Source organism: Juglans microcarpa x Juglans regia, chromosome 7S, assembly GCF_004785595.1.
Source record: "Juglans microcarpa x Juglans regia isolate MS1-56 chromosome 7S, Jm3101_v1.0, whole genome shotgun sequence".
NCBI lineage: Eukaryota > Viridiplantae > Streptophyta > Magnoliopsida > Fagales > Juglandaceae > Juglans > Juglans microcarpa x Juglans regia.
In genome coordinates, this window is record NC_054607.1 from 15978126 (window position 1) to 15996358 (window position 18233).

The 18233-nt window shown below is 35.1% G+C and overlaps 1 protein-coding gene across 1 annotated transcript in view; it reads right to left on the reverse strand.

The window, feature by feature from the left end:
* The window catches only part of LOC121241154 (NAC domain-containing protein 89-like), a 36518-nt gene extending 18884 nt beyond the window's left edge, over window positions 1-17634 (reverse strand). Inside the window, exons 1-5 of the mRNA XM_041138798.1 lie at window positions 17416-17634; window positions 17089-17324; window positions 15375-15628; window positions 12647-12925; window positions 12099-12565 (exon numbers count right to left, since the gene is read on the reverse strand). Coding sequence (XP_040994732.1) covers window positions 12146-12565; window positions 12647-12925; window positions 15375-15628; window positions 17089-17305 — 1170 coding nt within the window. The 5' untranslated portion in view covers window positions 17306-17324; window positions 17416-17634 and the 3' untranslated portion in view covers window positions 12099-12145. The remainder of the gene's footprint in view (window positions 1-12098; window positions 12566-12646; window positions 12926-15374; window positions 15629-17088; window positions 17325-17415) is intronic.
* Between the last annotated feature and the right edge of the window lie 599 nt (window positions 17635-18233).

The window sequence follows — 18233 nt, forward strand, 5'->3', positions numbered from 1 at the left end:
ATTAACTTGTATAAAACCTAGCATAGGAACCCTGCTTACCTGACTCCTGCAGCGTATTATCTATGACTTGAATACGGTCTCTATCCGTCTCGCCACCTATTCATAAGATAATATAAACTAAATATTAAAGTCCAACAATACACAATTGGTCTTAAACAACTCAAGACTCAAACTCTAGACCATAATTCAATGAGTTTAATCAAACTTAACTAGCCAAATAACAATCCGGACAGCCCACACTTCGACCCAAAATATTCTATACTAAACTCAGTATGTTGGTTATAAGTGAAGACTGATTTGGAACTAAAAAAAATGTTTGCTGAAAGTTGGCTTGACAGTTGGCTCGAGCCAAGTTCGCTCGACAGACCGCTCGAGCGAAGGCAAGTCAGAGAGGTTCGCTCGAGTCTCGCTCGACACTCCGCTCGAGCTAAAGCAAGACAGAGAGGTTCGCTTGAGTCTCGCTCGACACTCCGCTCGAGCGAATGCAAGTCAGAGAGGTTCGCTCGAGTCTCGCTCGACACCCTGCTCAAGCCAATGCTCATTTGGCTGTTCGCTCGAATCGCGCTCGACAGTCCGCTCGAGCGAAGTACACAGATTTTGCCAACATAACCAGTTTACACTACACAAAGCACTCTTCTTTCCATTCCCAACTCCATAACATAAAGTATAAACTAATACTTCCAAATATTTTCTCAACCACCAGTCCAACAATTCCACTACAATGAAACTTCAAATAATTCAAACCTAGGACAAACCAACCCGAAATACTCACCATGCAACAACCAGAAAAACTCACAAAAAGCTACTCAAACTCACAGCCAAAACAGATATTGCATCAAAATGAAGATAAACCAAGCCCAAAACTAAGAAGCAGAAATCGCACGATTACAGAAGGAGAAACCGAAACTTGGATGAGAAAGAAACCCTTACCAGTCGAAAATGGAGGGAAAACAGAGTGTAGCAGACGGCAACACTCGGGAAACCAGAAGCAACGCAGCAACAGAAATCCAAGTGAGGAGGTCTAGGGCATGGGATTCGGAAACTCAAACTAATGCCAACAACAAGAAATGAAGTTGAAACTGAAAGGAAAAAGGAAAGAAACGTGGGACGGAGAGAGTTGCGGATAAAGAAAAGAAAGAACTAAACAGAGTAACTGTAAAGCCGAAAGAGAAGGAAAAGAAATCGGGGGAGGGAAAAAAGAAAAGCTTACCCCTCCAAACGACGTCGTTCGCCCACCGAAAATGAAAGGGCTAGGCCCACAAGCACGGACCGGCTTCACAACCCACTGGGCCTTACACACATGATGTAGACTTACTTCCTGTAAGTAACAATTGATCATTTTGGTTGATCATAGGAAAAGTTGAATAATTTTTTTTTAAAATATATTTTTGTATTGGGATTTGTGAAAGTGGTAGAGATGATAATTTGTTTGGATATAATTTTTTAAGGGTATATTTTGTTTTGGTTTTTGCCCAGCTTTTTTTTTTTTGTCATTCTACTGAAATCTAGGCAACTACTTAGATGAAAACTTAAAATAGTATTTTTTTTTTTTTTTTGTTTTTGAGATTGAAAGGTTTTTGGTTTGAAGTTGAAAAACAGTTTCAAAAAGTTTTGGAAAAATGTGTTATCGAAACATGGCCATGGCCTTGTGTATTGCAGAAATTCAGACACATAATGAGGGAACTGCAAGGGGCAATAATCGTTGGATCAATATTTCAGAGCATTTTGGGATACAGTGGCTTGATGTCCCTTTTTTTAAGGTAAAACAATGAGCTAATTGTAATATCTTGCTTCTGCTTGTCCCAATCTTCAATGCTTCTTTAAAAAGAAGTTTAAAAAAATTTCTACTACAAAATTAATCTACTTTCTCAGCTGAATTAGTTCTGCCACTCCCGAGTTCTGTAGGTTCTAGCATGTTTAGCTTTCTTTTCACAGGGACAGATATCTCAGTCTGTCCATATTCATGTGGTTGCAGCAAATAGCAAATCTGATGAAAATGAATGCTCCCAGATTATTCATTATTAATTCCCTGCTATATTCCCTTTATTGGGTACATTGGTATTTTTTCAAGATTTTAGTCTAGAATTCTTTTTATTTTTTTTAAATATGTCCTCAAGGACTACCAGATCAAGTATCACTGCATTTTGGACTTTGTCAATGTGTGTTCATGTAAATTAGGACATCTTGCAGGTTTATTAACCTAGTTGTGGTGGAAATCAGCATTCCACAGATACTCTTACTTCTTATGTGATTTGCCCTGGTCTGTGATTTTTGAGCAGATTAATATAATTGGGTTAGATTGTCCAGTTCTAAGTAGGCCTGTATATTTTGTACTTCTATATGTATATTTGTCTGTGATTTTTTTGTTCCTTATAAATCAGATGTGTCTCTGATTTGTTTATACTGGGGATTGGGTGGTGTGCTAGTTGGTTTTTCTTGTATAGTTGGTTTTTCACCAAGGACTGATCTGTGTGCTATTAGCGTTTAATTTTTTTTCCCTATATAACCACTTGTGTTTGAAATTATTCCTGTTCTATAGCTAGAATGCCTAGCATTCTTTAATTCCCTCCTGTAAAATGAATGTAATACTAGTGGTAGTAGCAAGTGAACTGAAGGAAGAGGCCTGGTGTAGCAATAAAGAATGTAACTATTTGGAAGAAAACTGTATTACCCAGTGTGTCTGCCAATTTATTATAATTTAGACGTCCTATGCTGCAGGAAAGTTGGAAAATGAAATTTAAGAAAAAAGAATGGAGTGTTTCCTACAAAGTTGAACAGCAGTATAAAAGGTGCAATGAGCAGTAAATGAAAAAGGAAGTTTACATTTCAGCCTATATTGATGAGGGTTGGATGGCCGAATAAAGGGAAAATATGAACCATGGCTCAGAACAAGTCCAATGACCAACATAGATAAGCAACATGATGGTTCATTTCTCTTTTTAACTCCACTTCCCCCTCCCACCCCCTCCCCCCCTCCCCTCCTCTATGTATAAATTGACAAGTATGCCGAGGTTCTCATGACTATGAGAGAGGTAAGGGAATAAAATAAAATAAAAAAACTTAATAATTTCTCATGACAACTAGTGAGAATTAATTTTGAAACCAAAAGTAAAGGCCCGAGAAATAAGGTTGGGATTTGTTTATGAGGCTAGACCATTTCTGTTTGCCTTTAAATGAATCTAGTTGTTCCTTTCATTTGGTTGATTGGAAAATTTTCCTCTTCTCCCAGATTTCAAACCTCCGTCAGATGGTGACAACAAAAAGTATTTAATAATAATGGTTGGGACAGTGGCTGCGGTAGTATTTTTAATCTTTCCATCCCCGCTGTATCATGAACCTGAAAGGCTGGCTGGGAGGCAAAATCTCTACTGACAATGGTATGAAATATTTGTATTGAATCCTAGTTCAGATCTTTGTTTATTGGCATCCAGTATTTCTTGTTCTATCTATGCATAGATTTTGTAAAGCATATAGACACGAACCAATCAGGTCTAGCATAAAGTAGCCCACATTAGCATAACTGTATAGTCTTACAAATCCATGTCATAATTGATTTTTTGGGTGGATGTATTGAGCTGAACGATTCAAAATCTTGTATCTTTTTCCTACATGTGCATTATAGTTGTCTTAAAATGAGAGTAACTATTTCAATACCATGATTTTTTGAGAAAACTGAGATGACTTCATCGAATGAAGTTTATGCATGGTTTTGAGTTGTGTATCTGCTATAACATATTTATATTCCCCATACCATCTTGAAAGCTTTTTATGGGCATTTTTTTCTTTTCTTTTTCCTTCGAAATTTGACACAATTTGGCTCTCTCCTTACGGATTAAGAATTAGAAAAAGATTATAAAATATTGTTTACAGTATTTTCTCTCTATTGACACTCAGTGACTGTATTGTCCAGATCTTAGAGGTATAGATCTGCACAGAACTTTGATCCGCCACCAAGAACTTTGATCCAACAAACAAACTTGGGGAATGCGGAGGGGGTGTGTTTACAATTGTATTTCTTTAATTCTATTGTATAGAACCAATCTATTGCAACTAAGTTAAATAAAGATGATTGACACGTGCTTGGATAAAACGTGAATACACCCACAGGTGTTGGTGCCATTGGATCCTCATAGGATGAAGCTGTATTATTTTTGTATATAGCCTAAACAAGAGTGTTTGCCACTTCCTAGCTTTCTCTTTGTTCTGTTGCCTTTTATCAACTTTGAAGAACTATATTATTGAGAACTTTCTCTTCAACTGTTCAGGAGAAGCGGCTCTTCAGTTACATTTTAGACCACGGGTATTTGAGTTAAATTCGCCACTATGCCCTGAGCCGCATAGAAGAGGCAGGTGGGATTGATGAATACCTGCTGAAAACTCCTTGCCAAAAGATGGACACAGAAATGGGACTATTCTTATATGATAAGATTGAGACGCTGTATGAAGAGCTTGGGAAATTGGAAGTTGTTTTGTTTTCACCAGAGGATGAAACGAGAGGGAGTAGAGTCTGGAGATGTTTTGGTGAATTTATAACAAGCTTTGGAACCTGTATTGAGTAATTGCAATGTTATGTTCTTGAACCTGTATGGAGATGTTTGTGATGGTATATTGATGTCTTCATTTTAATTGTTTTTTACATTTTGAAGCAACTGGATCGTATGTATGTTAGGATCTGGAATCATTTATCAATCCTTGAATAACAGCTATTTTTCCTCAATTAGCCGGTGAAGGATTTTCATATTGGCCATAGAAACAAAATCACTTCCTAGATGGGAACATCCTGGATAAGAAAAGTGCGTACATTTCCTCTAATAAAGCCAACTCAAAAAACAAAAACTCTACTAAAAAAATATTGCCAACTCTAAATATCTAAACACAAAAAATCTTGCCATTGCCAAATATCACTCAAAAAATGGCTATGCCAACTACACATGCAAAACATTGAACTTCATATACATATAAGCTGTCATAATTATATTCATAGATAATATATCATATATGTTAGGATTCCATCAGTCTGTTTTCATTTAAAACTAATATGATACATTTACATTCAGAACCAACCAAAAACAATTACAAGAGATACAATCCAATATAGACACAACAATATACGTACAACCATATTCTCTACTATCCTTCTATGAAGGTCGTCATCTTGCTTCTGAAGCGTTTTCTCTCTCTCTATTAGTTTGTCCTCTATTTTTTGAGCTTCATACTCACACAACAATAAAGCATCCTCCCTCTTCCGAATTTCATTCTCTCTTGTCAGGTTTTTCTCAGATAATACTGATTGAAGTATATCTGCCCAAATGAAGAATTGACATCTTGTTTCTCCCTGTGTACGATTCAAGAATTTCAAATTCATGTAAATAAATATTTTGGTACATGCATTCAACTGCAATACAAAAAATTGGCAAATTATTTACCGTTCCATAACTCGGACAAGCATAAAATTTCATTCCAAGATTTTTGTGGGTGTGGGAGATCTTTAATGGTGCTTTCAAACTACACCAACAACTCGGTGATTCCATTTCAAGCTCATTAACTACACATGATGATGATTGACTCGATGCCATAATTGATCTATGTGATGATTGACATATGACTACTTTTAAATGCAACATTGAGTTATTACCCACATGCTTCATTATCAGAATTATTACAAGGTAGGAGCAGAATATTCCACATCATATAAACCACAATCAATATTATGATAACAATTTGCAGACAAAATAAGAGAATGCTAACAACAAATCTGGGTGCTTCTAATGTTTGACATTATTATTTTTTTTTCAAACCAAGTATAAATCTATCTAAAAGCAGTTAAGATGCATGTTAATATGCTAACAAGATGAATAGCATTAAAATGCTAACAACAAATCTGGGTGCATCTATTGTTTGACATTAATTTATTTTTTTTTCCAACCAAGTATAAATCTATCTAAAAGAAGTTAAGATGCATGTTAATATGCAAACAAGTTAAAATGCTAACAACAAATCTGGGTGCATCTATTGTTCACATCAATTTGACATTATTATTTTTTCAAACCAAGTATAAATCTATCTAAAAGCAGTTAAGATGCAGTTTAAAATGCTAACAACAAATCTGGGAGCTTCTATTGTTTGACTACATTTAGAAATGTAATCATCTAACTTGATGTCAGGTCTGCAGAACTGTAAATTTTAGTGTGACATATAAAGTTCTAGACATTATATTTTATGTCTAAGATACTTTTAGGTGCATCTCCTATACATTCCTGTGTACTTGGGTAGCACCCTTATAGCTTTTCTTTAATAATTACATTAACTTACTTATCAAAAAACTGTGACTATTATATGGTATGAAATATAAGTTTTTGATGAAAAGGTATGATTGGTATGCCTTTGTTCCTGATAGTCATGACCACACAAAATGACATAGCACGAGGACTTATTTTAAAAATAAGAAGGCTTACAGGAAGAGTAACACCAAATTACAAGTGTTATATATTCTTCATGATAAATGCAGTATACCAAAATATGCCCATATATTTTCAATCTATACAATATTCAATCAACTCCAAAATAAATAACGAAGAAATTTTTAAAGGAAACATGTGAAAGATACCACAGATAAAGATGCTCTCCAAGTATCCACAGAAATTACTCTCGTCCCTATAGAACTAATGAATGGTAATTTGGTAAAAAAATCATTTCTGGATTTTATTTACTGTTTCAGTTTATGACCTATATAGTTTTTGAAGCATTTTTGTTACTCTGGTTGAGCCAGTTCATCATTTTCCTAATTACCTTAGTTTTTTCACCCTTATATCGGTTACTTAATTTTATTATTCGCTTAACGACAATGCCAAGATTTTCACTTCACCCATTGTGATCATTCACTTACCTATCTCTTACCCTCCCCCTACAATTTAAATGACCATTTGTTGCATAAAAGAACTTGTGATTTTTAACTCCCAGAGGACCTTTTGATTTCCACCTCCCAAAGGACTCTTGGGTTCCACTTCAATTGTAGTTACCAAACAAAAACCAGAACGTTTTTAAAAAAAAAAAAAAAAAGTGAAGACAAAGATAAACAATAACCAGAATTCTATGAAAAAAAATTATAAGTGATGAACAATTTATGAATGACATTATAGGAACAAAAGAACATATTTTCAACCAACCTTTTAGATTTGGCACTGTGTCAATAGCGTCCAATATATTTACTTTATTTATGTCATACACATACATTTTATCTTGTAAAATGACAATGAGCATGCTGCATTTACCAAGATTGCATATCAATATAAACAATGAGAAACAAAACAAATTTGGAGCTCTCTTCATGAAAGTGTAAAAATGTCTACTTCGCAAGGCTGGGGATATATTAACTAAAAAATGTTTAATGGCATAGATCATAAACAAGAGTCCTGACTCTCAATAACCTAATAAATTCTAACTTTGAACTTCAATAATGTTACACAACATAAACAGATCACCTCTGACATTGTTTTGTACCTATACACCACTTAAGTCTAACTAAATTAGATAAATGGAAAATTTTAAGAAAATACAACTGAGGTTAAGCATCCTCGACTAGGAAGCACACAGAGCTAGAGTCCAAAAGTGTGAGGATAACATATTGGAAATAGGGTGCACCAAAGGGAATAACAACATAATATTATTATTGGAACCAATTGGTTTCCAGTTTGAAAAGAAGGATTGAATATATCCAAATAGAGCATGAAAATATATTGATTAATTGTCACTAACTCTGAAAGTTAAGTGGATAAGAATAGTTAATTCTAACACTCCCATTCACATATGGGCAAAAAATCTCCCCTCAATGCTAACATTTCGAATTTCTTAACCATAACAGAAGCTATTGAATAGAGATAAGGCTCATCAACGATCACATGCTTCATATCATGCAAATTACTATATTTATAAATGCTTAGGTTTATATGAAATAGTCAATTTCTTATTCTAATAAAGCTTCAAATTTTAAAATCCCAGCAATGACCAACTCACCTCTATTTTAGGTCACATATTCAAGTTCCTCATCTACTTTGAAGTTTCAAATGCCAACACAATTGGGATTAAGTACCCCCATACAAATTGGGAATTTAGGCAATATCGACATGTCTTAATGGTTTTTATCAATGTGACTTTCTTAATCTACTATGTTGTTCATGCATCAAGAAGAATCAAAAGAACAAAGAAAAAACTATATGGAATTATACTCCTAAAAAAAGGGCACTATAACATTGCTCCTGTACAAGCATGTATTGAAGAGATGTTGACAAGGCATATAAATCCAAACAGCTGCTATAAATGTGAAGAAGTGTCTAAGATGCCAATTTATTAGGCAGAACCATTTCAAAAATCTGAGCACATCATTAGTAGTGCTCCATCTAAGGAGAAGATCAATTCTCTGTGACAGCCATGATTTATGTTGTTTTAAACCCTAAGTTATCCAGGCCACTATCGAGCACATTAGCTTCTCTGGCATAAAATATTTTGGCAATTTGCTAACTGTTTACTTGGCAATTATTTTACATTCAACATTTAACATAGTTCATAACAGGGATCTTTCACAAAAACAAAATGTAATTTACAAGGGATGTAACCTAATTTCTAAAGGGTTTTTTATTTGGAGTATAAAAAATACTAGGGTTTTCAGTCGGCTTTTGCTTTTGTGCATTGTACCATAGAAATGATACATGGCCATTAACATTGGAATTCAGACGCAGAGCATAAAAAAAATCCAGAATTTAATGTGTAAACATGTGCGATTGAGAAGTGAGTCCCATTAAAGTGTCTCTAAAAAAAATGCAAAAACTCTAAGAGAACAAAGGTAGACATTTCAAACGAATTGGAAAAAAAAATTACCTTTCACGGAGATTTCTTCAAACTGAAGGGGGTGAGGGAGATGGGTCTTCAAAAGGTTGTGGTAAGTCGGTCCCCGTGTCTCCAAAAATAATGCAGAAACTCTGAGAGAGAAGGACGCAGCATTGACATAAAGGTAGACATTTAAAACGAATTGGAAAAAAAAAATACCTTTGATGAAGATTTCTTCTACTGAAGGGGATGAGGGAGATGGGTCTTCAAAGGTTATGGCTCCATCACTCCAGCGGCTTGGGACTGAAGGGGGAGAGAGAAGGAGTTAAAGAAAGAGAAGGTCTTCGAGTTAGATGTTGTTGCTGAACTTTTCTAGAGTTCGAGATTTTGGAAATTTTCTAGGGTTCGGGAGATTTTGGGGTTAGGGCTTCGGGGTGAGAAAGAAGGCGTGAGAGAGAAGAGTATGAGGTTCGAGAGGGAGAGTTTAGAGGTCTTAGGGAGAACGAGGGTGAGAGGTCTGAGGCTCGAAGAGGGAGATGCGTTGCGTCGAGTCACTCTGAGGGAGAAGAGGGAGAGTGAAGCAGCCCGGGATTGAGTAGAGCAAGAACCGTGACATGGGCAAGAACAGGGTTCGGCCACGTCAGGAGTGTGGCATGCGGTTAGAGAACCGGAGGTTGAGTAGAGTTTTTCCAGCCCGATTGATGACTTGTTATGACAAGGATTTGTTTTGAATTTTTGTTGCGTTTGGTTACAAGACTCAGTTGAACTCAATTTAATTTTAAGATGAGTCTAACATCTAAACACTCAAATTACTAAAATTATCTCAACTCAAAACCTCCTTACACGTGGGACTCACAACCTTTTTCAACTTAATACATCTCTATACGTGAGACCTACAACCTTTTTTCAACTTCTCATAAAAAGTATTAAACTCATCTTAATATCTAAATACATTTTAAACTCAGTTTAGATAGGTCTTACATAACCCCCTACACTATTCAATTCACTATTATTCATAAAGAGCTGAGCTCAAATTAACATCCAAACGCAGTTTAGTGAATTCTCAAAGAGGATTGGGCTATCGAGCGGAGGCTTTGGCCAATAGGTGGCCTTTTGACCCATTTTCGTCCTACATCCAATCCTATGGAAGAGGGATTACTTGCATTGTATTCTTATATGCTTCGTGCTTCTTTTGCCAATCATCAAAACTAAAATTTTCTACACCTCTGTAGATGTAGAGATATGTTGTTGAATCACGTACCTAAATCTTGTATTGTGTTTAATTGATTCTACTTTTCATTTTTTTCACTCATCGTTCTTAACACGTTGAAAATGATGTTACAGTAAAGAAAATGATGTTGAAACTACGTACCGTACGTAAGGACCCGAAGTCTTCAATTCCATTAATAAAGAAGAATATTGAAGCACCGATCGAGCCCTGTTCATAGCGTGATTCATGGTTCCAAATTACGCCGTGCAAATTTGAAGGTTCTTCCTCCACCATGACATTATTTAGTTAAACTTTATTTTCAATTAACAGTACAATAATACTAACATCATAAACACTGTAAAAACGTTTCACCATGGAATACATTTTTTTCTCGTCTTTTAATTAGCTTCAACATAGAAAATTTGTCCCCACGAGGATTATTAATAAGAAAAATGTGAGTTAATTAATTACTTGATAGTCTCGAAATATAGTTGAAATAATAATATTCCCACCATTTTATAAGATATCGTATGATTTAAATTGTTTATATAATCACTAATTTTACCTATTTGTGATAGAATATATAAGAGCCTCATGCATTGCAAAATATATATTAAGATTATTTAATAAGAGTAATTCTACATACAATCGTGGAATACATAATCGCCGTGTAATCATTTTGAAAAAGAGTAGGATCTACTATTGTAAAATTAATTTTTTCATGTGGATCTCGTATTTACTCACTTTTTTCAAAGGGATTATGCGGCACTTGCGCTATTCAAAATTGCAAATATCATTCTCATTTAACAACTATTTCAAAATAGGTGGATTTGAATTTAGGTTTAATGGGAAAAAGGTTTCCTCAAGTTTTACTTATTATAGGGGTGAGTATGCACTACTTTGTCGGAGTTGGAGTCGGGATTCCCTTAAATTCGACTCCAACTCTGACTTTGTTGGAATTCAAATTTGAACTCTAACTCCGACTTGTCGGAGTAGAGTCGGATTTGGGCTTTTTTTTTTTTTAGTTTTATATTTAACCTATTTAAAAAATAACCTTTTATGGGCTTTCAAAATTCAATTTTTTGAAAAAAAAATTAAAAATTAAAACTAATCATTTACTGTTAATTTACTTGTATACTAATATCTAATTTATTTTTATGCTAGACTTATAGTATAGTGTTTAATTATATTTTATCATAGTATAATATTACACATTACTTTCAGTGTCTAATTACAAATTACTATACTATAGTATTACATGTTATTATATTATATTAGTATCTAACTTATTTATAACTTATTTCTATACTAGACTTATTTCTAGTGTCGAATCACTTGTTATTATACTTTAGTAAATTAGTATTATGTATTATTAACTTATTATACAAGACTTATATATTAGTTATTTCTATACTAGTGTCTAATTTATTTCTGAGTAATGCTACATGCAGTTGTGGAATGCGCAAGTGTCATACAGTCGCTTTGAAAAATAGTAAGGTCTACTATTAAAAAATTATTATTTTTTCATGTTGATTCCGTATTTATTTACTTTTGTCAAAATGATTGTACGACTCTTACACACTAATGACTGCAACTATCATTTCTCTTTATTTAGACTTATGTTATAATGTTAGTTCTTTGATGTTGTCTTAGAACAAATATCGAAAGAGGGTTCAAACCTAAGTGAGGAACCCAGGTAGAACTGAAAATGAATTAATATATATCATTCTTGAGCATATAAACCAACATATAAATGGAACTCATGTCTATTAAGCTCACAACCACAACTATTCTCCAAAAATGGCCCCAAGACAACGAAAAACAGGTTTTATGAAACAACCAACTACTTCGCATAGACCCAAATGTCTAAAAGAGAATGCTCTTTTGTGTCGTTTGGATTTGAAGATGAATTGAAATGAATTATGAATAGTAGTGAAATGAGTTGTAAATAGTAGTGAGATTTGTGAGTTAAAGTTGATGAATAATAATAAATAATAATAAAATGAGTTGAGATGGATTACGAATACAAACCCATTCTGATATTTACATCATGGACTGAAGTGACACATGATTACATCCCCTGCCAAAAGTGCCCGTACAAGGTGGCAAATGCTATCCTTCTAGTTTGCAGAGGGAACCTCCCAAAAAAGACACAAACAAAGCTAGCGAAGTAAAAATAACAAAAAGCAAAGATGCTCGCCGATGATTGCTTGTTCTAAGAGAAAATCTACCCAACAGACATTTTGGTGGCTGCTCTTGGTTTGGATTTTCATCTTCCCCAGTTTCCAACAGTTTCGATGCATCTGCAGGAAAGACTCTTGCTTTTTTCATTCTTAGTTTGATTCTGCGATTTGCCCTGCCTTGTAAAGGAAGCCCCCGTGCAGCAATTTCTCGAATTGGTTGTTGAGCTACTCCCTCGGCCCTAGTCATTACTGGAACGGGTCTGGGAGTAACAGATGAAGAAGATTCGTCCAGCTTAATGATGTCATCTTTAAGTATCTCAGCGTAAAGATCTTCTTCAATGCCAGTTCCCTAGATTGTAAGAACAGGATGGATAAGATGTCTTTTAGTTAGCATGTGGAGTTACAATGCAATTTCCCCCAACAAAACTACCTTCTTGAGACTGGAAGTTTCTGCCATTGCGGCCATATTTGTTAGTTTCTGATCATATTCAGATGTCAAATCAGTTTGATTATTGGAATAAGAATCGTGACTTCCACCAACTGCCTCACCCTCCTTAGATAATCCCAACTCCTCAATACCAACTTTGGAGACTGCGCGATTACTCGAAGGCAGAGTTAGCAAATTCCTTTTTCTAGAAGAAGCTCGGGTTGAGGAATCTTTTAAATGGAAGCCACTGTTCTTCCGGAGCTGACAAACAACCAAAGTATCCTGCATATAGACAAGGGAAGAATCCAGCAAATACTAATTCCTCCAGAAAGAACGTAATGAAGTTTAAGCAAGTGCAAACATCTTACAATTAACTAATACTGGTTCACTGAAACTCCACATTTCATAAGATACCATTTCCCATCAAAATTTATCTGCAGCATGAAAAATAATCACCAAACTGAGCAACAATTAAAGCCTTGCTGCTAATTTATTTCAGGGGGATGAATTAGAAAAGGATATCTACAAACCCAAATTCTTATTCCCAGAAATTACAAAGCAAATAAAGAACATATTATTATATACACCATGCAAGGAAGGAAAGAGATGTAAGGGACCTTTATTTTTGGTTGTTTGGTTGTCCAGGAAGGAAAGGAAGGGAAAACCTTTCATTGGGGTGGGGGGGATAGGGGGTTGCATTGAGTTCTCCAAACTTCAAAGAAAGCAAAAGGTTGATCCCTCAATTTCCCTTGCCCTTCACCTAATTTAGAGAGAAAGAGAGAGGGAGAGAGAAAGAGAGAGAACTGATTCCCCTCCAATTTCCCTTCCTCCCTTATGAGTTCCAGAATCCGTAACTAAGAAGAATATCAAACTATAAGAAAGATTTTGTATTTCACTTAGGTTTATATCTTCAAATTCAATTGATATTATAATTCTGTTACATTAATTCCATATTTACTATAATGCATGCATGTTACATTCATGAACATCAAACATGAATGACAAATGTTTCTGAGTTGGATAATTTCAACCTATGTGATAGCTATAGGGCAGCCATAAACTTCCCTTTCGCATGATTGATATCTAATGAAGTGTCAAAGTCACTATTTCCATAATTAAATGACGCAGACATTGCGCACCGATTCAGGCAATGTAAGACCACGGAAACTGCAGGTCCAAACATATCCAGGTGAACCTTCCCAGTGGCGTTGAGGCTAGAGATCAGAAATGCATGGTATCTTGGGGGTAAAAGAGCATGTGTACTGCCTAGACTTGAGCAAAGAAAATAACAGCCATCTTTTTATTTGAAAAAAAAGGGGGGGGCTAGTTGAAAGATCTGGGTTATATTAAGTCAAGCAGAAACTACCGCTATTGCTTGACTGAGAATGACAGTTTGGAGGAAACCTTAAGAGGCCAGATTTCAAAGGTGGTCCCTTTGTGGGGTATGTTGTGCTTTCAGAGAGAGCAAAATGTTCAGACTTTAATAGTATGAATGTTCCACTTTGAATACTTTTCTCATATAGAAATACTTTGGCCACAAAAAGATTACACAAAAGTAATTCTACAAACTGATGTAATTTAATATAGTTCGTCAGATTTTAAAATAAATCTAATAGATGACATGAAGTTATTTCAGTTTGTAAAATTATTTTTGTGAAATCTCTTTGTAGTCGTAACAATCATCTTTCTCATAACATAATTCTTAACTCAAGAGAGAGAGAGAGAGAGAGCTACTGACAACACACTACTGGTCTACTGCAGAGTAGAGCCTCAAATCCAATCATGCTTTCCATGCTAATATACTTGCAGAAAATAAGAAACAAGTTTCTGATATGATTACCAAAACAAAAGTGTAAACGGAACATCAGCAGTTTATATATCCCGTACAAGGAACCTAACCAACACTACTGTTTTATAATTAAAATCATTTCTGCCTTATCCGGCATCCAGAGTATTCAGGCAAACTAGGAGCAGAGCTAGACCTGCAATAATTCTTGGAAAGCTGCTGGGTCCAAGCAGCGTAAAATGCTCATCTGATGAAAATCCAAATAGAACATCCCCCTTAGGGAGGCAAAACAAAGCAAAACAAGAACAGAAATATAAAAGACGCCACTTCATGGAACTGAAGAAAATACTCATAATTTTGCTGCTACAAGTGCAAATGTAAACAGCTCTAAGATTTTGTTCAACAAGGTGAATTGCTCAACTAAGACATTCAAATGCAGCCAACCGGTTAGCTACAGCTACGTTGTTTCTCAATGATACCAATTTGGGGGCCACACTCCCATTTCCATCCCTGTCAAGGTAATCTTCCCCTATCCCCTAACTGTCCCTGTATCCATATATGCCTCACCATGCCCCATTTTATGTATTTCCTCATTTGTTTATCAATTTATTTTTATATTGCACACTGAAAAGTATATATATAAGTAAAAATGACACATTAAACCCAGCATGTATGAGAAATGAAATAAATTTCACTGGTCAAATTTGTCTATATTCTAAAATTGTACAAACCTTAGTAGATGAATAAGGAATATCCACCCAATGCCATGCATGGTAGGAAATGTCCCCGCTAAATTGCGTCTAAATTGCCGTCTCCGCAGGATAACAAATCACAGGTGCATGAATTGTAATCACATAACAAATCCTTCCATATAAAATGATATAAAATAAAAATTCACATCTATTACTTAGCAGGGGAATGATATACTTTTTATTAACAGGTCACCTGGGAAATTTCGTTCATGCAATATTCATGCATAATCCATTCAGTCCTTTCCCCTTTCGGTGCACGACCTTTGTGGAACACTAGAGTCCTCTTTGTACCTATCATGTTGGGACCAGACTTTATGTTTCTTCCTTTCCCGGTGGCTTTCCAATACCCTAATTCAGTTGTCCTCTTACTTTGCAAGCCATTTGCATACTTTCTTCCACGAGGAGAAAAGAAGAACCACTCATTATCAGATTGAATGACTGATTTAGCTGTTTGCAAATACACCCACAGTAATGAGTAACCAAGCCCGTTTAAAACCAGCGTCGTTGTTAAGAGAAATTGCACCAGAATGTACAAATGTGAAATATATCCCAGCACTGCATATTTACACTACAGAACCATTATGGGATTTCATATTTAAGAAGTGTAATTCTACGTACAACCGTGAAGTGTATAAACGCCGCGTAATCGCTTTGAAAAAGTGTGGGGTCCCATGTTTTATTTACTTTTTTCAAAGCGGTTACACAATTCACGGTTGCAAATATCTTTTCTCATTTAAGAAAGAAAACAAGAAATATTCAGACATGTTCTGCACTCCAGGCAAGTAAACAATTGTAGGCTTGAAGTTGCTTAGATTATTATTTTTTTAATCAATTGGATATCAAGCAAACTTGACCAAATTTTAAGATGAAACATGGAGTAATAACTCATCTGAGTACAACAGAGTAAGAGGATTGCTATTAATCATCCTTTTAACTGTCATCCTTTCATCATACCCAAATATGGCATCATATGATTGTTAGAGGGGTAAATAATAATAATAAATAAATTTCTAATCATTTGATACCAAATCAGTGAACTGCCTGTTAAAAGGATGATGAATAATATATCACTAACATACGATAGGAAGAACATAAATAAAAATAAATGTTAGAACTGAAAGTATGCTCGACTCTTTGCCAGTATGGAACCTCATGACTCTGATGGAACAAGGAATTTATGGCAACACTGGGCATCCAACAGACTCCATGTGAGAACAAAGCTTAAAATCTTCCCAGTATAAAGGTATTTTATTTGAGATGATTGAAAACATTTTCCTATACGAACCAACATCAAGCACACAATCAGAAGAATAAAGTAAAAAAGGTGTCTTAAAAAGGAAAACAGAAATCATGCTAACTTAATCGACCTAAAACTCATCAGGAATCTGAACCTATTGGGTATCTAGAGTAAAAAGAGAACAGTGATGACTTGACAATTGTATGCCTTTTAAGTTCGTACAGATTTTCCTTTATTATGCTTGGTAGACCACATCAGAGGAAGTATGTCACAACCTTCAACCACAGCAAAAGTAATGAAAGGCTAGATTTTAATTTCTCAACCTCTTCAAGTTAGAATTTTTAAGCGTTTCTCCATTATCAATCAATTGTACAAAATGCTTGTATCCGCTTTCCCAGGTCACGTGATGAATATCAAAGGTTAGAGGCTGAGCAATTCCAAAAAGAAAGAAGTTAGAAACTCAAAAGAATAGGCAAAATACAAAAACAAAAATCTAATTCCCTTTTACTTTCCTTCGTTTTTTCAGAAATCAAACGCAGCCAAAATTCTACCAGTTAGTTGCACTTCAATTCTCACCAAGTAAACACAAAACGTGGTTGTTTAAGAAAACACACAAAAAACGAGAGAAAGAGCAAAGTGATGTATGTTCCAAGTGAAGCAACAAACCAACCTGGTAAATCCCAAGGCTCGTATCCATACATGTCAACCTCGGAAATCACTTCCACACGCTTATCCGACCCCTCAACCTTCTTCTGCAGGTAAAAAGAAATCAATTCCACGTCCGTCGGCGAGAACCGAAAGCCTGGAAACATAGTTGACGCCGTTATCAATATCTTTGCCTGCTTTGAAATCCCCTCTATCTCGGTCTCTCCCGAAGGCACCTCCATGTCTCTTTGTTTTTTCTCTCTGAATTATAATCTCTAGAGTTTAAGCATACTAACGAGAAGGAAACTGACTCAATGGAAACTGAAAGCCTGGGAATTCGAAACTCCTCTACCTCTGGTGGATCGTCGTTTCTCTTTCTCTAGCTTTTTTCTCGCGGCTTTCTTCTTTGTTTCTTACTTCCTTTTCTCGTGGTTGCTCTGCTTTAGGAGAGTTGCGAGGTTTCGCGGGTTGTCAACTTGCCATGCGGGCGTGGCGGGTTTTTGGCTGGCGGCTTGAAGGACATGCTGTACGCCTGCACCGTTGGCACAAGTCGTGATTGTCACGTGGTGTTGCGTTGAAGGAGGGAGGCCCATGCGTGGGATGACTGTTCTATTTTGATAATTGAGTTATAATATCTAACTTCCAAAAATAATTTGTTTCCAATGAATCCGTTTAGTAATATGTATATTAAAGTTTGGTGTGGGACATTATAATAATAATAATAATAATAATAATAATAATAATGTATAACCTTTTAGACTGATAATGAGAGCATATGGTTCTAATATTGTTTTCATAAGTTTATAATAGATCATATATACTATGGTTAAATAGTGTGATCCTTTCATTATATGATAACCATTTATTTTAATATTTAATGTTAAAGTATGTAAAATATTAGTATCAAATAAGGAAATGGAATAATTAGGATAACAATTGAAATAAACCGGTCCTTGGAACAGGCTAGATTTATATCATACCAAGTAATGAGTCATGAAATTAGTAATGTCTTCTGTCTCTTAGACAGAGTAGTATTGAGGCATTTAATCTATTTCTAGTGAGTGATTTTATAGCAACTTGTACCAATCCAATCTGTATGAAAGAATATTTCCGTTCCTTATAATATTTAATAGCATCTTTGATTAATAATTATAATGTTTCATAATCATT